The sequence below is a fragment of the Lithobates pipiens genome, unplaced genomic scaffold (genome assembly GCF_037356315.1).
Source record: "Lithobates pipiens isolate NorthernLeopardFrog02 unplaced genomic scaffold, aLitPip1_a1.2 Scaffold_16, whole genome shotgun sequence".
Taxonomy (NCBI): domain Eukaryota; kingdom Metazoa; phylum Chordata; class Amphibia; order Anura; family Ranidae; genus Lithobates; species Lithobates pipiens.
Window position 1 is genome coordinate 79,769,992 of NW_027507748.1, and position 23,785 is coordinate 79,793,776.

Consider the following 23,785-nt stretch of genomic DNA (forward strand, 5'->3'; position numbering starts at 1 on the left):
CAATACTGCAGAATGGTCATGCTTTACTTTTCCTTCTCTCAATGCAAGTCTAGGAGTAGGAGTGCTGTTTGGCTGATATCCTATTTCAAAACCAGTGAAGCAATTAAGCAGTGCTAGAGTAGTAACCAATCTGACCTGTCACTCGTGGCTAATAATCCAATCTACGCATTTAATAAAAAAAGAATAAGGTTGTAAAAATGCAGAAGTCAATTCAAAAATGAATTTCAGGATAACACTGCAATAATAACTTAAAGTATGTGCTCATTTAAAATGTGCTGCAATTTTTTCTTGAGCTACAGCTTTTCCATGGACAGCTTAAAAAAATAATAGCCCAGTAGTAATAAAAATAAAAAAGCAGCTTTTGCTCTGCTGAATAATTCTTTTGTTAATTGTCTGGATCAAAGGATGGTCAGCATCATCCAACCCACTTCTTCTGAGCAAAGGCTGTCATAACCCAGGCCCTGGCAGCATCATCACGCAGCCTGGCCTCAGAGTATAACAACACTTAAAGTGATTGTAAAGTCTCATTTGTTTTTTATATAAAGATAACAAACATGTTATACTTATCTGCCCTGTGCAGTTGGTTTTGCACAGAGCAGCCCAGATCCTCCTCTTCTCGAGTCCTACAAGCAGCTTGTTATGGGGGCACTTGAGCCGAGCTGCAGCTCTGTCACATCCATTCAGACATGGAGCCCGGTTCGGCCCCGACCACTCTCTCTCCTGATTGGCTAGCTGACTTTTGTTGACAGCAGTGGGAGCTAATGCTGTAGCTGCTATGTCTCAGTCAATTGGAAAGGAGAGTAACAGGTGGCCGAGGCAACCGTGGACAACGCTGGATAGAGATGGAGCTCAGGTAAGTATTAGGGGGTTCTGGGATGGCTGCTGCACACAGAAGACATTTTAAACTATTACATAGGATGCATTAAGATAAAAAAAAAACTTTTGACTTTACAATCCCTTTAATGTAGCTCACCTGTCATTATTTGAGGGCTATTCAGTGAGGCAGTCAGGGCCAGCCGCACAGAGGAGGAGAAGAAGGACGGCCATCATCAAACCCAAGACCAGTGGAAATAAATAATTTATATTTTGTATATAAGTGCAAAGTGGTCTTCTCTTTATACTTCAGCTTTAAAGTTTTTGGTGAAAAATAAAAATGATGCATTCATTTCTACATTGTATTTCAATTATTTCAGGCCTGCTCCTATTAATCTGAACGGTCTTGAAGTTTATAAACTTACTTTGTGGAAACCTCCAAACATTTACTTATTTTAATTCTGTAAACATATATCCACTATACCCTGTGAGTAGCCACTGCTGTGTCTCAGTTTTCATGGAGACTGCCTTGTGATCTACAGAGGTGCTGAGAGGAAGCGTTTCAGGAGGCGGAGTCAGTACAGAAATCATTGCAGGCAGAAAGGTACCATGGGATGTGTAGTCCTTAGTAATTGAAAGTAAGCAGCGAGAAGAAGCTGCAAAGCATGCAGGGAATCCAAGGAGTTGTGAAAAAAGACAACTGGCAGACAAGCAGCACTCACAACATTAAAGGAGATTTTTCAAGTAAGCTTATATTGGATTGTCAGTAACAACTATTGCTTGTATTGTTGCTGATGGTATAAAATGAAAGTGCATGCTGTGACCATAGAATTCCTTTAGGATATGGTTACATTAACTTTATAGAGATATATACAATCTTCCTTCCCAAAAACCAATGAGTTGCTATTAGTCTAAAAGAGGAAATATTTCCTTTATAGTTAATTTTTTAGACCCGTTTCACAATGAGGGCTTTTTCAGGCACTAAATGGCTAAAAATAGCGCATGTAAAGCGCATTAAAAACGCCTCCCCTGTAGCCCCAGTGTGAGAACCCCGAGTGTCTTCACACTGGAGTGATGCACTTGCAGGACATGAGAAAAAGGTCATACAAACATCATCTTTGGAGCGGTTTAGGAGCAGTGTATACACCGCTTCTCCACCGCCCCTGCCCATTCAAATGAATGCGCAACCTTGCCAAAGTGCCTGCAAAGCACTTGCAAAGTGCTTCAGCAGCGGTGCTTTCTTGGGTGATATTAAACCTTTCCTCGACCGCTAGCAGGGGTTAAAAGTGCCCCGCTAGTGACCGAAAAGCTCCGCTAAAACGACAGTAAAGTGCCGCTAAAAGTAGCGGTGCTTTACAACTAACGCAGCTGGCTGGCAGGGTGAAAAGGGTCTTAAACAGACAAAAGATAGCGTTCAACTTAGGCAGGCCATACTACACTCTTTGTTGATGGCGAAATCCCATAACGCCATTGTGTTCTGCCGGCAGGGAGACTTAACCGTGAGCAGAAAACAATGACCATTGTTGCCAGCTATAGCCAGCGGCACTAATCATTAGTGAAAAACCAGGCTAGTTGTACACAGATTGATCAGCCCATACATGGATCAACTAGCCATTACTTGGTTAAAATGTAATCCAGTCCTTGCTGAACTGGCAGAATTTTGATCCATGTATGGCCAGCTTTAGTCAAACAAACTTATCAATGTGTGTTGATCAAACTTTTTTCTGTGTATTGCTTGTTATCATATACATGCATAAAGATCGTCTTTTTGATCTTTGTAACACAATAGTCATGGAAAAAAATAGACTCTGTGTAGAAGTGATTGGTAGCTAGAGATGATGTGATCCAGACTTTTTGATCTAGAACTTTGAGAGCAGTTTTTTTTTTTTTTTTACACAGAATTTTACAGAATAGTAATGTGATTTGGTAACAGTGACATGACCTGTTAATTTGTATGACGTGAATTTTATTCATAGTTCTGCTTGAAAATGCATCTTGCAAATATAAGGTTTGTTGACTAGGTTAAAACTTGCAGTATTACATACATCAATTATACAGAAAAATCAATATACACTTTAGAGTAACTTGTATATTGATGTTCATGTTACCATTTAGCAAGTGTATACAATTAACAATATAATCCTTGGATTTCTTTTAATTTCTTTATAATTTTTTTCAGACTGGCTTGGTAATAACCTTACGGTAAAAAGAAAAAATGGAAGTTTGTGAGATTATACTAAAAATAGAGAGGTGTGTTATGCATTATCTCAGAATGAGTCAACTTAATTGGCTTTTGAGAGTATCCAGAGACATTCAATGAAATTGTTATTCTATTAGCATTTTTTAATAAACAGAATTAAGTTATTGCTTTATGCTAAATTCATTTGGAGATTATGCGGAACATTAATAATTATACCTGAACAGTGCAGTGCTTCCATCAGCCCACTTGTAAAGGTCTGGACAGCCTCCTGAAGTCGCCATGGATTCCATGTTCCGTGACAGCCCAATCCAAAAGTCCCCGTCAGACTTTCCAGATCCTGAGTTCGTCAGATTTTGCAACATTCTTTCAATTAGTTTTTGTTCTGCTTCACTTTCAATGCTTAAAAGATGGCCTCCTTCCCCACTGCAAACATGATGAGCATGATGGTAGCCAACTCGTGCAGCTAAGTCTTGAAAGTAAGCAATTTTATAACAAGGATGTTTGTAGCCTGCGTAGCAAATCTTCCGGCCTGTAATAAATATACACAAATATAAGGATGCAAGAGCTTGGAAAGGATAAAAAGTAATTGCTTTATAATGACCGTAGATATGCCGTGAAAACATAAATCCATATATCAAAGGCTATAAATACCAAAATAAACATTAGTTCAATTCTGCATGAACGATAGTTGAATCAGCTAATAGCACTTGCAGGTTTTGATTCAAGCCCTCACCATCGCCCTTGCTATAGGAAAGTAAAGCAAGAAGTTATCCAACTTTCTGCATCCTCTCTAACTTTAAATTAGACAATTCAGCAGTGGGAACAACATCCCATATAATGAGGGGAGGAATTAAGCAGAGCTGGGAATTCAGATGCTGCTGATAACGATATGACGGAATATAGCAAAAGCATAGAGTAAGCAGCATATACTTGCAAATAGTAAAGTCTCAAGCAAAGATTACAATCACCTAGAAAAATTTTTTGCTAATGGAGCCCTGGCAAAATTTGCTATTTACTAAGGGAAGCCCTGGCTAAATCACCGATCCCTAAGTACTGACAAACCAACAATGTACCTTCAAAATATTAATGGGCCCCTGGGGCGGGAGGCTGCCTTAACCCTCTTACACTCTATCTCTAATCTTTCTTTCCTTTTCTTGACTTAGCTTTTCCCACCTCCAATGCTCTTATTTCTATTTGTTGAAGAGACCTGGTACAGGAGGTGCCCTTTTATTATATCGTAACTCAATATGATGTCAGGGGTCATAAACTTCATGAACCGGCACCTAGTCCTACCCCTAGCTGTGATGTTGGATCAACTGGCAATCTGATGTTGTGATTATTATTGTACTATGTATCCTCCTGTGCTCTTTATTGGAAATGCTTTGTTCTATTTTTTTCCCTTCTTTTTGTTGATCCCCTCTTATTTCCGTTCCCCTTTCTTTTTTTGAAATTAATAAAATTGTCAGTTTAAAAAAATATATTAATGGAAGAAACATATAAAAAATTATATTAAATGTAAAAATGATAATGGAAATTGAATCCCCGGATTGAACAAGAAAACTGCTTTATTTTTTAAAATGTTTTGCCCATGTCCGCTCTTGGGATATTCACCATGCCGAATCACAGAAACAGAAAGTGATGGGTAATCCAAAATTTTCACTAGAAAACAAGGCAAGGGTGATTCCAATAGAGACACTGTGCAATGAAACAGATGTCTACCGGGGTATTCTACTGAATTTGTAGAGATTTTCTCCCACTTTCTGATGCATCTCCAAGACAGGAAGTGAAGAGAAATATTTTAACCACTTGCTTACTGGGCGCTTCAACCCCCTTTATGCCCAGGCCAATTTTCAACTTTCAGCACTGCCATTCTTTGAATGACAATTGCGCAGTCATACAACACTGTACCCAGATGATATTTGTATCATTTGTTCCCTGCTTATAACGCTTTCTTTTGGTGATATTTAATCACCACTAGGTTTTTTATTTTTTTGGTAAAAAAATGAAAAAGGCCAAAAAATTGTGGGAAAAAAAACAAAAAACTGTGTCATAGTTTGTTATAAGATTTTGAACACAGATCATTTTTCTCCTGCATTTAAGTGTGCTGTTGAGGCTACACTGATGGACACAGATAGGCTGCACTGATGGGCACTGATAGGCTGCACTGATGGGCACTGACAAGGCGGCACTGAGAGGTGGCACTGGTGGGCACTGATGAGGCGGCACTGATGGACACTGAGAGGTAGCACTGAGAGGTCCCACTGATGGGTGGCACTGATGGGCACTGATGGTTGGCACTGATGGTCGGCACTGAAAGACACTGATCGGTGGAACTGAATGGCGCTGATATGTGGCAATGATAGGTGGCACTGATGGGTGGCACTGATGGGCATGAGTAAGCATTGCTAGGTGACACTGATAGGTGGCACTGATGACGAGGCACTGATGGGCATCAATTGATTGGTGGGCATTGATAGGAGAAACTGGTAGGTGGCACTGGTGGGTACTGGTATGGGGCACTGGTGGGTACTGGCAGGTGGCACTGGTGGCTGGTGACTGGTGACTGATGTCCCTCTGATAGAAGCAGGTGGTCAGCTTTTTTTTTCCCTCACACTGTCAGCGTGGGGGAAAAAAGATTTCCCATTCTTCTGTTTACATCACGTGATCAGCTGACATTGGCTGACAGCTGACCATGTGGTAAGGGGCTGGGATCGGCCCCTTACTCCGATCTGTAATCAGCCAAGTCTTATAGGCTTGTGAACATAGAGCGTGCCGTGCATGCTTTCGGCAATTAAAGCCCGTGCTGTAGCCGTTTTTCGGCTATAGCACAGGCAGGAGAAGGTTAAATAAATTAAGCAAAACAGCCAAGGAAGCTGCCATTTTAGCCTGTGTTTGATCTGTAGTTGTCATGTTACACATGCGATCAGTTATGATGGCATTTGATGGTTTGTCAGTTTGGTCGAGAGCACAGGAAAATGTCCTTGAATGTAGCAGCATGCCCTGAATGTAACTGGTTTGGGAAACATTTAAAGTGAAGTTCCACCCAAAAGTTGAAGCTCTGCTTATCTGCTTCCCCCTGGGTGCCCCATTTGACACCGTTCGTGGGGGGGGGGGCGGTACCTGTATTTGACAAGTACCTGTCCCCACTTCTGGGAGATCTTGTCGTGGCGAGATTACTCAGAAGTTTGACCCCCCTCCTCCTTCCCCCGCCGCTGGGCAATTCAGAAAGTGCAGTAGGGAACTGGAAGTGAAACCAAAAGTCTTCACTGCTGGTTTCCCTTAACACAAATGTCAGTGGCAGCACCCAAGAGCCAATGGAAACAGCAGCTGGGGTGCCAACATCACTGGATTCTAGGACAGGTAAGTGTCCTAATATTAAAAATCAACAGCTACAGTATGTGTAGCTACTGACTTTAATTTTTTTTGCTGGGGGTGGGGGTTGAAACCATGCTTTAAAGCAGAACTAAATCCTATAATTTAATAGTTTCAAAAATAGTTACATTCCCAGCATGCTCTCAACCAAACTGTCAATTCATCAAATGTCTAGTGTCATAACTGTTCACATGCATAGCATCATGGCAGTTGAAGGTCTAACAGAGGCTAAGATGGTAACTCCCTGAAAACGATAGGATAGTTTAGTCCTGCTTTAAATTGATGGATTTAGTTCCCATTGAGGCAAAACTAAACCCACCAAAGCTTGCACTGTGGACTGCAGAACTTCATGTTGCCGGTGTAGCATGTCTTCAAGAGGCTTAAAGATTGCTACACCATAAGTGTGATATTGTTTTTTACTTGACTAAGGCATACCAGAGGTAGTGCTAAATGTGCTTCCATAGACCTCTGCTGCCCAGTGAACCCCACTTTCCACTTATCACTAAAATGATATGACTGACACTCTTTTGGAGTAAAATGGGCCATAGCGGCCATTTATTAACAATAAACAACATATCAACATTCCTTTAGAACAGAAATATAGAACAATAACAATAATGACCACCAGGTTGCTGATCCTTGGAGGCACTACTGAAACCAGAACAAACTTTTCATCTGCGGAACCACTTGAAGGCCCTCAGCCGCAAAACACCAGCTCAAGGACAATAACAAAGTTCCCACTGATACTTCTATCTTCACAAATTCCGTTAAACCACCGTTAACTGGGAATTACCATAGGACACCATACCATAGATGGGTCCTTACTCTGATCTTACACAACAAAATTTGGATGCCGCCATGAACCCCAACCACCATCACACTACAAACACCCAACAAGTCCAACATCCACAGGGCAAGAGGGTGGGAAGCTTCTTTGCGTCCGTCTGATCCAAAGTGCCCTTCAGACTTAACAACCCTAGCTCCCCACAGTCCTTGCCCCTCCCTAGCATTACCTACACCAATCAATGCCAACAGCCCTTACTGATCCCTGACCACTTTACCATTAACCCACTGACTGTTGTACTATCCTGCTGGTATAGTCATGCCTGCCCTTCGGCTATTTTTTTTCTTTTTGCTTCAGGTCTCTTTCTACAAATGTGCAGACCATTAACCATTTTCTACACCCTTGTCTGGTATATCGATATATGCAACTGTAAATGGCAAACCCAGTGGATATCTCCCCTTATTTATTACCCTTTAACCTCACTTTAACCTCACTTTATTTATCTCTCATTTCTAACTACTAGAACTATTATCGTATATTGTTTAGTAAATTATAATTACGGTGTCAAAGTACTTTAAGCAGTATTAAACCCAAGACCAAAAATGTATTAAATTGCAGTTGCCAAGGAATGCTTACAATGGTTAGCTTTTATTAATTTATGTAAAAACTTTATCACAAAAGTAAAAACAAAAAAAAAGTTTGCTGTATCTGCTTATAAAGTGTTTGCTGGAGTTTGGCTTCAATTTTTTAGTCAAGTCCATGTAAAGCTGTTGGCCTTCCAACAGACTGATAATGCCGCTGTCCAAAGGCGTCTGCCTTGCTACTTCATCCAGAATGCACAGAAAGTATGTTATTGGCTGGATCACCAGGTGAAATAGAGTGGAAAAAAAGTCTAAAAAAGAAAATGAATGCAGCCACCACATCTAAGGTTTGGAAAGCTTCAATATTTTACATTTTTGTTTTTGGGTTTAATGCCACACCCCCCCCCCCCCCCCGTCCTGCAAACCTGGATTCCGGCGACCCCCCGCAGCTGACAGCTCATATTGCCGCTGTACTGGTCCGGGGATTTGAAATCCCACGGGTTTCTCTCCTCTTCGCCCGCAGTGATAGGACGGGCTATGTGGGTTCTGATTGGTCTGTGCCACCCATGTGACAGCGCAGACCAATTAGAATGCTCCTAAATGTACCTCCTGCACCGAGGTACGTTTTGGAGATTAAGCTTCAGGAGATTTCTAAGCCCCGGACCAGTGAGGCGGCCACCCGATGTCTCCTAGTGGGTGATTGCCACGCTCCAGGTCAGCAGGACTGGGGGGGGGGAGGGATGGGAGAGGAGGGCAACCTGTGTTTCTGTTAAGGTGAACTTACCCTTTAAGCAATTTTCTATATAGTAAACCTGTTACATACTTTATGTAAATTATTTCATAAAATGATAATTAACGGGGAAAAAAATAGACTAAAGACAAAACATGAGTCACATTGATTTGAAACTGCATTACTACTGCTATGTTATGGAATGACCCTACAGCTGAACTCGAAATAGATATAAAAATCAACAATTCCTTTATAGATTTGTTTTTACATTCAACTGATATAAATGTTGCATAAAGATCCATCTTAACTCTGCCTTATTGTAATCTTCTTTGGAGCAGCAATCTGGGGAAATGATAAGTGGCTCTAAGAGACTGTATTGCATTGCAAACTTCTGCTCATTTAGCTTGAAAATCATCTAAAAAAGAACAGTAGGGTGATTATCTTTTTAGGCTAGCACTTATGGCTAGCATCATTAGGGTTATCGGTTTGAATCCCAACAACGGCACCACCTGCACGGAGCTTGCATGTTCTCCCTGTGCCTGTGTGGCAAACAGTCTACCCTTATATTTCCCCTAGATTTTAACCCCTTCTCAGCCACTGTCATTAGTACAGTGACAGTGTATAGCAGGGATATGCAATTAGTGGACCTCCAGCTATTGCAAAACTACAAGTCCCATCATGCCTCTGCCTCTGGGTGTCATGCTTGTGGCTGTCAGAGTCTTAGTATATCCCTGGTATTAGCACTGATCACTCTATTAGTGTCACTGGTGATGTTGGTGTCTGTCAGTAAGTCAGTTCCCACCTAGTATCAGTTAGTGTCAGAATTCTTGCTCTCACAATACCACTATAAGTTGCTGATCACTGCCATTACTAGTAAAAAAAAAAAAAGTTTGTATAACTTTAACACAAACCAATAAATATATGCTTATTGGGGTGCATTTTTTTTTTTTTTTACCAAAGGCCATGTTTGCCTAAATTTATGAAGAATTTAGATTTTTAAAATCAATCGTTTTGTTCCAACATTTTCAGTATTTCTTCTGTTTTTAATATAGAAAAAAAGAAACCCCAGTGGTGATCAAATACCACCAGAAGAAAGCTTTATTTGTGTGAAAAAGAAAATTATAAAAATGTTGTTTTGGTATTGAGTTGCATGACTACACAATTACCAGTTAAACTAGTGCAGTGCTAAATAGCAAAAAATGACCTGGTCATAAAGGGGGTAAAAAATTTCAGGGCACAGTTCACAGACATGGTGTAGAGAGACAATCTGGGTGGCGCTATACCATGTGATCACTGTGATCAGCAATCTTTGGGGGAGCAAAAAACCCTGAAGGTATTTCTTGTGGCAAAAAATCATTTATTTTTCATTTACTCACTGCAGAAAGAAAACAAACCAACTCTTGGTTGTTATTATGGACAATAGCTCTATATTTTTTCTACTGTTTTAATAAGTAAACCCCAAGACCAAACCAAACCAAAGTCATACTAGAAAAACAATATTGCCAGTGCCTTTCCAGGAGAAAACACAATATCCACTGTACCTTTAATGCCATCCAATAGCTTTAGAAAGCCCACTAGCATATTCATCTCCAGTACATAAATATCTCTTACATCTATATAATTCTTTAAAATTTCATGTAAATGTGACATACATAATTCATGGGATGCTGTTTTGCTAGATGCCGTTGAGAAGCGCAAGCGGCATGATATCTGTGATTCTCTGATAGTTTGTCTTCTATCTGACAAATATCAAATTCTTTGATACACTTTTTTGAGTGCATAAACCTAAACAACAAGAGATCTTACATTTCACAAATATGCTATACATGCTGAGATTCTACTCAGGATAGTCTATATGGATTTTAGCTACAAGGGGCTGAATTGAAAGCTGTCAAAGATAATGTATACTTGTGGGGGATTTAACGGACTGATTTTAAGTAGAGCAATGCAGTTTGTTCTTTTTATGCTTTCCTTTATTTACGGAGACCAACAAATAAGTGGTAAAATGCATCAAAAAATAAATTATTCTATATGCTAATAAATTGAGGGTTACTGAAGAGTTTAGCCATCTGACATCTTATATCACTGAGGGATTATATTGATCTTTATACATATATTCCTAGCTCTACCACATGCTTTGGCCTTTATCAGGCTTTCCAACTCCCCCTGCTGAATGTTGCCAATATTATTTAGATTCTAGAGAATGTAACGAGAGGTGCTGGATGGGAACACCCAAAAGCTCAAGGTGACCAGTTCATCTAGTTTTCAGTGCACTATTCACCTCTAAAGCCCCATTCACACTCAGATTTTCTGCTGAGTTTTTCCTTCAGATTTACCAAAACCATGTAGTGCAAGGGCCTGCCTGATTGCATACACATTGAAACCCTGAAGGATTGACCTCATATCATATGGTTTTGGTAATTCTGAAGGAAAAAGTCAGCAGAAAATCTGATAGTGTGTATGGGGCTTTACTCTGAACCAGGCAATTTTTCTTTTTTAAAGATCTTATGTCCAGAATGAGGGTTCTCTCCAGACTAAGAAGTGTTATGCCCTGTACACACGGTCGGAAATTCCGACAGAAAAGGTCCAATCGGATTATGCTATCGGAAATTCCGATCATGTGTGGGCTCTATCGGACTTTTTCCCTGTCGGAAATTCCAATGGAAAAAGTTTGAGAGCTGTATATAAAATTTTCCGACAAAAAAATCTGATTAGACTTTTTCCGATCGTTTGTAGAGAATTCCGACGGACAAAGTGCCACGCATACTCAGATTAAATTATGAGACCAAAGTTATTGTCTACTAGCCTTTACGTAGTCCTGTCATATGCAAGGAATGTCACCTTGTTCTGAACAAATGGATTTTGTGTGTAGGCAACACAAGTTTCAGCCAAAATCCGTCGGAAAAAAAATTTGATGGATTTTGTGGTCGGAATGTCCATCCGTGTGTACTGGGCATTAGAGTGAAAGAGTCCTGTAAATGAGAAAACTGTAAAAGAAATTAAGAACCTTTGCTGCAAAACATCACAATATTTAAAGTGTAAGTTCGGCTTTACAAACCCCAAATGGGCAGCTGTAAATGTAACAGGTTCTTTCCCAAAAGAGTGCGGAGGCAGCAAGGCAAATAGCAACAGTCCATCACTCTGGTTCAGTAAACAGTCTAGGGGATATTAGTTTGTAGCACAATCAATGGCTTAAGACTATGAATAGAATGCAACACAGGTATTAGACTATACTCTACAGATTCCATAGTGTAAGAGAGTATTCTAGCAGCTAGTCCAGGAGTGCTCCAGGGGCAAACAGCCCCCTGAAGCTCGAAGATCAGTCCACTCTCTGGGAAATATAATCTGACCAGGGCTCCAGCCAATTTATCACCTCTCTGACCCCCCTACTGTACACACCTCTCCAGGGATTAGCCAGAGAGTGGCAAATATTCAGCCTAGTCATTAGAACTTCCCACCCTAAACTCTGGAAGATTCATCACACAGGTAGGGAAACCAAAAAAATCCCCAGGCTGAGGAGCTATGAACAGACTCGGACAATCAATATCAGCTCCTCTGATCGCAGAGCAAGCCAACGACAAAATTTTCCTAGCAGCCTACCCTAGGAGGGGAAAAAATCACACTATGCTGTCCCTTATGGGTATGGATGCATAGCCCTGCCAATCCTTACAATCAACCAGTATTTAAACAGTGAAGTCTATATCCGCATTAATAAAAAGCTAAAAATAAATAATTTCCTCTGTAGACCACTTTTACCAGTTATTGCTGGGATGGAGCAGTCATTGGGATCAGCAACTCCTAGTGCCATGCTCTGTCCAAGATTATTTTGGGGACGGAGCAGCTGTTGGAACTACGCACCCTAGTGCCACCAAAGGTAGCGCAATCCTATTCTTTTGGGTCGCACATTTGCACTGTGTACGCTCTTCTGTTGCAGCCACTGAGCTCACTGAGTGACATTAGAGAGTAAAAACTGCACATGTGTGGCCCAAAAGAGTGGGGCAGCACACTGATGGCACTAGGGGCAATGATTATAATGGCTTCTTCTTCCCTGCAATAACCCTGGATGGAGTTATCGCTGGGTGCTGACGATTTTAAGAAACTTCTTCTAAATGTAGTTTTTGACTTCATTGTTTAAACAGAATGATGGTAGGCAAGTTTAGTACACGATGCTGCTATATGCAAATGGGACAGCATAGTGTGCTTTTTTCTAAAGCTAAACTTACAATTTAAACTTTCAAATAGTAATAAAATAACAGTTCCAATTAAAATAAAAAGTCCATAGTGCACTATGATTACTTTAATAGACCACATACAATCAGATTTATTGCAAGCCCACCATGTAAGCCTTTTAAAGAAAAATATAAAACTTTCTACTGACTTCATGTGGAGGCATATTGTATAGGAGGGTAGTGGTCACTTTTTGTCAGACATATCAGGGAGATCATTAACTTTAATTACACTCCCCCTTACTTCTGTGTCTCATAATTATTAACACCAGTGCCATAAAACCCCAACAGTTATGAATTGCTATTATGTTCCCTGGTAATGTGCCAGACTAATGGCTGAGATATAGTATTTCAAATCAAAGTTGTTATTAGCGCTAATACACTGCTGGTTACATCCCTCTTTGAGCCATATAGCTTTCATTATGGTGTTCCATCATTTATAGGTGTCATAGTAAAGTAAGCAAAAAGGTATTTCAGATTGTATAAATGATTTCAGGAGGTCTATGCCACAGTTGACCAATGTACATTTATATCTTACTATAGAAGGAGACTCAAGCAAAAGACTTGTAAAACAAAACTTTTTTACCCATTCAAAGCAAAATAATAGGTTGGCTTTGTTTTTAGGGGAGTATTTAGGCATATCTGTGCTTTCCCTGCATGGTGGCAAACAGAGTGGCAAGGGAGTGAATGGACAGTAAGTATATACATCTATGAAAGTCTACACTTAAGTGAACCAGTTGCTTTTTCCTGAATGAGCACAGGGCAAATGTACTTAAAAGACTCAATTCCACCTAAAACTTTTTTTTAAGAGGGGAAGAATGTGGAAAGGTTAGGTAACTTTTATTGGCTTCTGTGTCACCATTTAGAATCCATTCACACAAGCGCTGAGATACATAGTCCGTGAATGGAAAGAAGGAGAGAGAGCGGTGCCGCTCTGAGTGTAGCATTTAAGTAAGAATCAAGTTTTATTCAATCACATTCAACTAACATTTTAGTAGAAGTAAGCATGCGTGTTATCAATAGTTCATGGGAGTCCCTTCCGTCCAGCTGGGCAGGGGTGATCAGCAGTCATGGCCACTCCGGTGGTTTCCGAGGCTGGATGAGATCAGCACAGCAAGCATGTCAGCCGTGATAGACAAGGTGTGTAGTTGAGCTCGCTTTCGGAGCATGTGTGTTCCTTCATCAGGCAGCGCTGCTAATAAGTGCCCACCAGTGCCACCTACTAGTGCCCATCAGTACTGCCAATCAGTGCCCATCAGTGCCTCTTTATCAGTGTCATTTATAATTGCTTCCCATCAGATACCAGTGCCTATTAGTGCCCATCAGTGGCACCTTTCAGTGCCCAATGCCACCTCTCAGTGCCCTTTAGTGCTACCTATCAGTGCCACCTATCAATGCCCATCAGTGCCAACCATCAGTGCAGCCTCATCAGTGCCTCCCAATGAGTGCTTAGCAGTGCCACTTATAATTGCCAATCACTGGCATCAATCAGTGCCCATCAGTGCCACCTCATCAGTGCCTGTCAGTGCCAGTGATGTAAACGGGTGATCCCACCCTCCCTGACATCACGGGGAAAGCCATAGGGAAGTCCCCATGTGTCAGAGGAGGGGGGTCACCGGGTGGCCCCGCCCTCCATTATTTAAGAAGTGTCAGAAGAATCGAAGCATCACACGGCTGAAGACTCACACTGAGGCTGATCGTGCGGATGGAGCGCAGAAGAAGCCAGAGCAAGATGCGGGACGAGAAGAGAGGAGGAAGAAGAAGATGAAGAAGAAGTTGGAGGAACATAAGAAAAACACAGAAGGAAGACATGAAGAAAGAAGATGAAAGGAGAAGAAATTAATAAAGGACTTGTCAAAAACCGTCTCTTGTGTTTTTTAACCTTTTTGTCACTTTTTTTGTGAAAGGGTAGGGGTATATTTGTACCCCATTACCAATTCACACAGGGGGGCTGGGATCTGGGGGTCCCCTTCTTAAAGAGGGCTTCCAGATTCTGATAAGCCCCCACCCGCAGACCCCCACAACCAAGGGTTGTGGGGATGAGGCCCTTCTCCCCATCAACATGGGGACAAGGTGCTTTGGGGCTACCCAAAAGCACCCTCCCAATGTTGAGGGCATGTGGCCTGGTATGGTTCAGGAGGGGGGTGCTCTCTCATCCAGCCCTCTTTTCCTGTGGCCTGCCAGGTTGCATGCTCGGATAAGGGTCTGGTACAGATTTTTGGGGGGACCCACACCATTTTTTTTTACATTTTGGTGCGGGGTTCCCCTTATAATCCATACCAGACCTGAAGGGCCTGGTATGGAATTTAGGGGGACCCCCGTGCATTTTTGTTTGGTTCAGGGTTCCCCTGTGGGAAAATCCCCATGCCATTTTTATTAATGAACTTTTATATGTATTGCAGACCGACAATTCACTGTAGCTGCGAGTAGTTTTAAATGACTATTTTTTCCTTTAGAAATGTAATTTTGCTGTCAGACTGTTCTAAACAAGGGAAACATGCGCCCCATTTACAGGCATACTATAGACACCCCTCTATTACTATTAAAGGGGGCTCACGGATTCCGAGAAAGCCCCCCGCCCGCAGACCCCGCAGACCAATGGCCAGGGTTGTCGGGAAGAGGCACTTGTCCTCATCAACATGGGGACAAGGTGCTTTGGGTTGGGGGGCCGCATGGCCCCCCTTCCCAAAGGCACCCCCCATGTTGAGGGCACAGTATGGCTCAGGAGGGGGGCGCTCGCTCATCCCCACCCCCTTTCCTGACCAGCCAGGTTGCGTGCTCGGATAAGGGTCTGATATGGACCAGGGGAGGGACCCCCACGCCGTTTCTTTGGTGTAGCGGTTCCCCTTTAAGTCCATACCAGGTGACGGGGCCATCGACGCTTCATTCGCTGGTCCCGGCTACCTGGAGCCGTGCTCAAAATGAACGGACTTTCCTCTGTGTGTGTGGGCAAGTCCGCTCATTTCAAAAGTACGGCGGATAGTCCAGCGGACTATGTCCGCCGGAAAAGTCCCGTGTGTGGGCAGGTCCGCTCGTTCGGACAGTCCGGCGGACTTTACGGCGGTTTGTCCACCAGACTAAGTCCGCCGGATAGTCTGATCGTGTGTACGCGGCATAATAGTTACTCCCTGTCATTCAGCCAATTGTTTATTCTGCTAAAGCAGTCTCTAGTATTTTCTCACACCAGGTTAAAGGATAAGTTCACTTTTTATAAAAAAAATTATAAATGCACATGTTTTAGCAGGTAAAAAATGTGCATTTATTATTATAAAAAATGTTTGGAGCCTGTAAAGCATTGCACCAGTGATCGGCAGATTGCTGATCAGGAACATTAAGAACACATTACGTTTCACCCTAAAAACATGTGGAACATGTAACATGTTCCTAAAGGTAAACTTATCCTTTAACCGTTTGCCACCCAGCCGGTGTCATTATACTGTGGCAGGTTGGCACGATCACGCGAACCATCGTAGTTATACGTCAGCTTGAGGGTTCGGGATAGCAGACGTGCGCTGCCGGAGGTGCGCGTGCACACCCGCTGGCCAGTGGGGGTGCCGATGCTCGTGGCCGACGTTCTCGATGACCACTGGCCACAACCGATCACGAGCAGGAGAGACAGAATAGGGAAGTGTGTGTGTGTGTGTAAACACACAAATCTGTGTTTTGTTCTGAGAGCAGTGACAGATCGTGTTTTCCTATTAGCTAGGAACCATGATTCGTCACTTCCTATAGTCAGTCCCCCCCATCAGTTAGAATCACCTCCCAGGGAACACAGTTAATCCTTCACTGCCCCCCTAGTGTTAACCCCTTCATTACCAGTGAAATTTTTACAATAATCAGTGCATTTGTATAGTACTGACCACTGTATAAATGCCAATGGTCCTAAAAATATGTCAAAATTGTCTGATGTGTCTGCCATAATGTCGCAGTCATGATAAAAATCACATATTGCCGCCATTACTAAAAAAAAAAAAAAAAAAAAAAAATGCTATAACTCGATCCCTGATTTTGTAGACTCTATAACTTTTGCACAAACTAATCAATATACGCTTATTGCAATTTTTTTTACCAAAAATATGTAGAAGAATACATATCGGCCTAAACTGAGAAAAAAATAGCTTAAAAAAATGGGGATATTTATTATAGCAAAATGTAAAAAATATTGTGTTTTTTTCAAAATTGGCACTCTTTTTTTGTTTATAGTTCAAAAAATAAAAAATGCAGAGGCAATCAAATATCACCAAAAGAAAGATCTATTTGTGGGAAAAAAAAGACATAAATTTTGTTTGGGTGCAGTGTCAGTTAAAGCGACGAACTGCCGAATCACAAAAAATTACCCTGGTCATTCAGCAGCCAAATCTTAAGGGGCTGAAGTGGTTAAGTTACTGCTGCTAAGATTATTGGCACAATTACTAATCAGTTGCATCTTTTTATGGCCTATGGCCAATACCCTATTTTCTAAACTCATCAAACCAATTTAACTTTATAGTTAAAGTGTTTGTAAAGGCTAAATGTTTTTTTTTTTACCTTCATGCATTCTAAACCTTCTGTTTGCAGCGCCTCCCCCCCTTCAGCCCCCCCCCCCCAATTCTTAACTGAGCTCCCTCTGATCTAGCGATGTTCGCGATAGCTTCGGCTGTCTCTGGACTCTCCCTCCTTATTAACCACTTCCCGACCGGTGCACGCCGATGTACATCGGCAGAATTGCACGGGCAGGCAAATGGGTGTACCTGTACGTCCCTTTAAATGTGCTGCTCTGCCATCGCGAGCGCACCACGGGCGGCACACTCGCATGCTGGTCGGGACCCCCGTGAGTCCGGTCGTGGGTCCCTTGGACTCGATCGGCGCGGGCATACCCGCGATCGTCTCACGGGGTGGCTGAACTAGGAGATGCCGTTGTAAACAGCATCTCCAAGTTCTGCCTAGCAACAAGTGACGCTGATCTCTGATCCATGTGATTGGAGCAGAGATCAGTGTTCACTAAAAGAAAGCCCAGCCCCCAACAGTTAGTAACACGCCCCTAGGAACACTTAACCCCTACACTGCCACCCACTGGTTAACCCCTTCACTGCCAGTGTCATTTACACAGGAATCACTGCATTTGTATAGCAGTGGTCGCTGTATAAATGACAATGGTCCCAAAAATGTGTCAAAAATGTCCGATGTGTCTGCCATAATGTCGCAGTCACAATAAAAATCGCTGATCGACGACATTACTAGTAAAAAAAAAAGATTAATAAAAATGCCATAAAAGTATCCCCTATTTTGTAAACGCTATAACTTTTGTGAAAACCGAATAAAAATCGCTAATTGCAATTTTTTTTACCAAGCATATGTAGAAGAATACATATCGGCCTTAACTGAGAAAAAAATAGCTCTACTTTTGTTTATAGCGCAAAAAATAAAAACCGCACGGGTGATCAAATACCACCAAAAGAAAGCTCTATTTGTGGGAAAAAAAGGACGTCAATTTTGTTTGGGAGCCACGTCGCACAACCGCGCAATTGTCAGTTAAAGCGATGCAGTGCCGAATCGCAAAAAGTGGTCTGGTCTTAAAGGGGTTGTAAAGGTTCATTTTTTTTAAATAGGTTCCTTTAAGCTAGTGCATTGTTGGTTCACTTACCTTTTCCTTCGATTTCCCTCCTAAATGTTTTTTTCTTTGTTTTCTTTGTCTGAATTTCTCACTTCCTGTTCCTCCTCGGTAAGCTGTTCAGTAAGCTGTTCTGGCTGACTAAACATTGCTCGGATGATGGTGTGAAGTGAGAAATTCAGACAAAGAAAAAAAATTTAGAACGGAAATTGAAGGAAAAGGTAAGTGAACCAACAATGCACTAGCTTAAAGGAACCTATTTAGAAAATAAAACAAAGCTTTACAACCCCTTTAAGCCAGCAAAATGGTCCGGGGCTTAGGTGGTTAAAGAATATCTAAATGTTTGTTTTTAAAAAAAAAAACAATCATGTTACTTACCTTCTCTTTGCAGTTGATTTTGCACAGAGTGGCCCCGATCTTCCTCTTCTGGAGTCCCTCAGCGACACTCCTGGCTCCTCCTCTTCTCAAGTGCCCCATTGGATAGCCACTCCCCCTCGCGTCCATTGACACAGACAGCAGGACTCGACACTCGCCCCCCTTCTCCCACATCATTGGATTTGATTGACAACAGTGGGAGCCAATGGCTGCACTGCTATCAATATATCCAATCAGGACCCAAGACACTGGCTGGAGTGAGTGTGCTTATCCCCGTCGCTGGAAAGATTGGGTTTAGGTAAGTAAAAGGGGGGCTCTGCTGCATCACATAGAATGCATTAAAGGTGAAAAACCTGAGGGTTTACAACCCCTTTAATTACAGCTAGTGAGCAGAGGGTGGGGCTGAGAAGCGGCTCTATGTGTCTTATGGATGCATAGAGCAGTGGCTCAGAAGCAAGCTTTCTTTGGGTGCACTGCTCGAGGGGGAGGAGTCAGGAGCACCGGCAGGGGACCCAAAAAGAAGAGGGCAGGTAAGTATAACATTTGTTATTTAAAAAAGAAAAAAGAAAAAAGAATAATTTTACACTCTGATAAAAGGTATTAGAGCTGACTTTCTTGAAATAGTTTTAATGTTTCCTGGATATAAATGATCAGATTAGAGAATAAAGTTTCCCTGGCAGTGCTCTTTAAATCATTTTCATGTAAATGAACATGGCTCCGTTACAGAAATGTATTTGTGTTTTAGAAATTACATCAAGTCAGTTTTACCATTATACGCTAAGGATCATTGTCCACCCCTGCATAAACTGTCTTTACTGTCAGAATTACTTTAACCAATAAACCGAGAAGAGATCTCCAGAGCCTTATCAAATATAAATGGTTTTGTTTCTGGCCAAGCACCAAACCACTACGCGGCCTTGAGAGAAATGCACTTGAAAATGAGATCTGAAAACAATGGAATCCTTCTAACATTTCACAAATCAATTAGAATACCGGAGTTCCATGTGGGAAGCCAATTCACTGCATAACCGATAACTTTATAACACTTCATGGTTTGTTCCAAAACATGCAGATGTTATTTCACAATGAAACTAATTTACTATTTAGAGAACTCCACTAAATACTTATTACAGTTCATTTTCATTATAATATTACCCCAATGTAATTTCAGAAAAATAATAGCTCTAGGTCATTTAGAGGTTTGATAGAACTGCTATTCATTCTGTGTGAATTAACACACCATTTTTAGCTATTTTTCACCACACAATGTATAAAACTGTGACTGTTTTGTAAATGGGACAAATCAAATGTTCCTAACGTATTTTCTCTACTGGTCTAATGTTCTCAGGCTATCATTCAAGGCTACATTTGGTTAAATGCTGTTAAGCTATTGTTTTAGGCTATTTTCTCTTCTAGTCGAACGATGTTAGTCTGTTGTTTTAAGCTATTTTGGTCAAATGTTGTTGGGCTGTTTAACCATTTGCCCAGTCCAATTTCAGCTCTCTCACACTTTAAATGACAATTGCGTGGTCATGTAACAATGTACACATATGAAATGTTTACCATTTTTTCACACAAATAGAGCTTTCTTTTGGTGGTATTTAATCACCACTGTTTTTTTTTCTTTTTTGCTAAACAAACAAAAAATACCAAAAATTTAGAAAAAAAAAGTTTTCCTTGTTTCTGTTATAAAATTTTACAAGTAGGTCATTTTTCTATAAAGCAAATGCTTATAATGGGCATTTGTTTACATGTGATGAGGTGTGGTTGGACACAGCTGATCACTGTGATTGGCTCTTCACCTTGATCTGTGATCTGCTGAGTCTGAAGGACACATTGATCACAGCGCACCTAAAGCCCACCAGAGGGCACGTGGGGGGCTGAGTTCCGGGAGGACATCACTAGACAGCCCCCCAGAATTGGGCAACCATGCTGTAGCTGTAAATTGACTATAGTGCGATCGGCAAGTTGTTAAGGCTATTTAGGGCTGAATGTTGTTGGGCTATTGTTTTAGACTATTTTCTCTTCTTGTCAAACACTCCTGGGCTGTTGTTTTGGTCTGTTTTCCTCTGGTAAAATGTTCTTAAGGTACCGTATATACTCGAGTATAGGCCGACCCGAATATAAGCCGAGGCCCCCAATTTACCCCCAAAAAAACTGGCAAACTTATTGACTCGTGTATAAGCCGAGGGTAAGACATGCCTGTCCATCCCTGTGTGTGTGTCCGTCCATCCCTGTGTGTCCGTCCATCCCTGTGTGTCCGTCCATCCCTGTGTGTCCGTCCATCCCTGTGTGTGTGTGTCTCCATCCATCCATCCATCCCTGTGTGTGTGTGTGTATCCGTGTGTGTGTGTGTGTGTGTGTGTGTGTGTGTGTGTGTGTGTGTGTGTGTGTGTGTGTGTGTGTGTCCAGCCTACCTGTGTCCTGAGCCTTTGTCCCGAGCCTCCGTCCCGTGCCGAGCCTCCTTGCCTCCGTGCCTCGCCGCCGTGCCTCGCCGCCGTGCCTCGCCGCCGTGCCTTGCCTCCGGTCCCGTCCCGTCCCGTCCCGTGCCGTGCCGTCCTGTGCCTTGCCTCCGTCCCGTGCCCTCTTCGTTCGTCGGCGGCCATTGTAAAATTCAAAAGCTGCGCCGCCGCCTTCGCCTGTGATAGGCGGAACACTGAATTTCCCAGCAGCCTGTGTTCCGCCTATCACAGACGTCGTATCATCCTCGTCCGTAGTACGAGGATGATACGAAGTCCGTGATAGGCGGAACACAGGCTGCTGGGAAATTCAGTGTTCCGCCTATCACAGGCGAAGGGGGAGCCGGAGGCGCGGCTTTTGAATCAGAATGGCCGCTGTCTGTCTGCTCGACACGCTGATCGAGCGGGCAGACAGCGATGACTCGAGTATAAGCCGAGGGGGGCACTTTCAGCCTCAAAAAAGAGGCTGAAAATCTCGGCTTATACTCGAGTATATACGGTACTTTCTCTTCTGGTTGAATGTTCTCAGGCTATTGTTTTAGGCTATATTTTGTCAATATGGTTAGGCTATTGTTTTAAGTTATTTTCTCTTCTAGTCAAATGATGCTAGGCTATTTTTTGTTGAATGTTGTTGGGCTGTTGTTTTAGACTATTTTTCCTTCTGGTTGAATGTTCTTAAGCTGTTGTTCTGGGCTTTTTTTTTTTTAGGAATGTCCTTTGGCTATTGTTTCAGTCTATTTCAGTTGAATGTCCTTAGGCTATTGTTTTAAGCTATTTTCTTTTTTGTTTTTTTGGTCATTATTTTAGACTATTTTTGTTGAATGTTGGTAGGCTAATGTTTTAGGCCATTTTCTATTCTGGTCAAACAATCTTAGATTATTGTTTTTATGCTACTTGCAGTATTTTCTCTTAAGATTGAATGTTCTTCGGCTATAAGGAAATGCTACAGTTGTCCTGTGAAAGACAACTTAAATATTAGAAAATAACATTTCACACATAATACAAACTTTCACAAGGGTAATATTTGTGATATATAAAAAAATTTGTTTTTATTGTTATAAGTAGGCCCCTTCCATTTTATGTAAAGCCAACATATTTTCAGTCTTAGATTATAGTGTATGAAAGGGTTAAAATCCCTACCAGGATATTTTTTTGCTGAAGGAAGGTTTCCTTCCAGTTCCTGTCCTGGAGACACAACAAGAAATGAGAGTCTCTCAAAAGGGAAAGGAATTCCAATCTTGAAGAGTTGTCATAGGAACAGGTAACTGGTAACCAGAACATGCAATTCACTAATAACTCAACATTGTTGGATTCCTCCTTACTTTCTATCTCAATTAAAAATTAATGAAGAGCTTTCTGTGGCTTCATAAGCATGCCAACGTGGGTGGTGGTAGATGAGCACAGACAACAATTCATTCTGGTTCTGGTAATCAATGTGACTTCATTAACACAACTGGCCCTGCACTTTATCAGAAGTGCCTGATAAACAGAATGCAGAGAACAGCTGATATATATACAGCATGCCCTGTTATGTATGTAGCATGGCCCCCAGAGGACTGCTTAGAATTACCTGCTCATCTGCACAGCCATGACCTGGTGAACTTTGCAACCCACCTGACACTCTGGATTCAGACATCCTGGTATCACTGTGTGGCAATAATCAAACAACTCAATGTATTTAGGTTCCATGAATATTTTACTTGAACTAATAAATGGGAAGTCGTCACAAGAGGAGGTAATACATCTGCTGAGTTCTAGGCAACAGCGTCAACTCAGCAAAATAATTTTACCAAAAGACACAAGACAATATTTTAACAATAACAGTTCTATATACATATATGTACCGTATATACTCGAGTATAAGCCGAGATTTTCAGCCTCTTTTTTGAGGCTGAAAGTGTCCCCCTCGGCTTATACTCGAGTCACCGCCGTCTGTCTACCCGATCAGCGCGTCGAGCAGACAGACGGCGGCCATTCAACTATTCAAAAGCCGCGCCTCCCTGTCTGTGATAGGCGGAACACTCAATTTCCCAGCAGTCAGTGGTCCGCCTATCACAGACATCCGCTCATCCTCATACTACGGACGAGGATGAGAGGATGTCCGTGATAGGCAGAACACAGACTGCTGGGAAATTGAGTGTTCCGCCTATCACAGACGGAGGCACGGCTTTTGAACAGTGGAATGGCCGCCGTCTGTCAGACGAGAAGAGGTGCGGCAATCCTGGCATGGCCGCCGTATGTGCAGAAGCACACAGGCTCGGGACGCAGGCTCGGGACACAGGTAGGCTGGACACACAAGGCTGCACACACAGGGATGGACAGACACACAGGGATGGACGGACACACAGGGATGGACGGACACACAGGGATGGACGGACACACAGGGATGGACAGGCATGTCTCACCCTCGGCTTATACACAAGTCAATAAGTTTTCCCATTTTTTTTGTGGTAAATTAGGGGCCTCGGCTTATATTCGGATCGACCTATACTCGAGTATATACGGTACACTTCCTTTAGATATAATGTTACCCCCTAGACAGATGTTTCAGTTAACTGCTTATACTGCCACACTAATAAATATGGAACCGGACCAGCCTACACGCTATCCTAAGAAGGGAGAGCGGGTCTAGAGAGTAATATAGGGGCCTTTATA

The 23,785-nt window shown here is 42.1% G+C and overlaps 1 protein-coding gene across 3 annotated transcripts in view; it reads right to left on the minus strand.

Moving 5' to 3' along the window:
- Positions 1-23,785, minus strand: part of CHODL (chondrolectin) — a 170,012-nt gene that overhangs the window by 35,196 nt on the left and 111,031 nt on the right. For all 3 annotated transcript variants that reach the window (XM_077480052.1, XM_077480050.1, XM_077480051.1), the window contains exon 2: positions 3,230-3,542. In XM_077480052.1, coding sequence (XP_077336178.1) covers positions 3,230-3,542 — 313 coding nt within the window. The remainder of the gene's footprint in view (positions 1-3,229; positions 3,543-23,785) is intronic.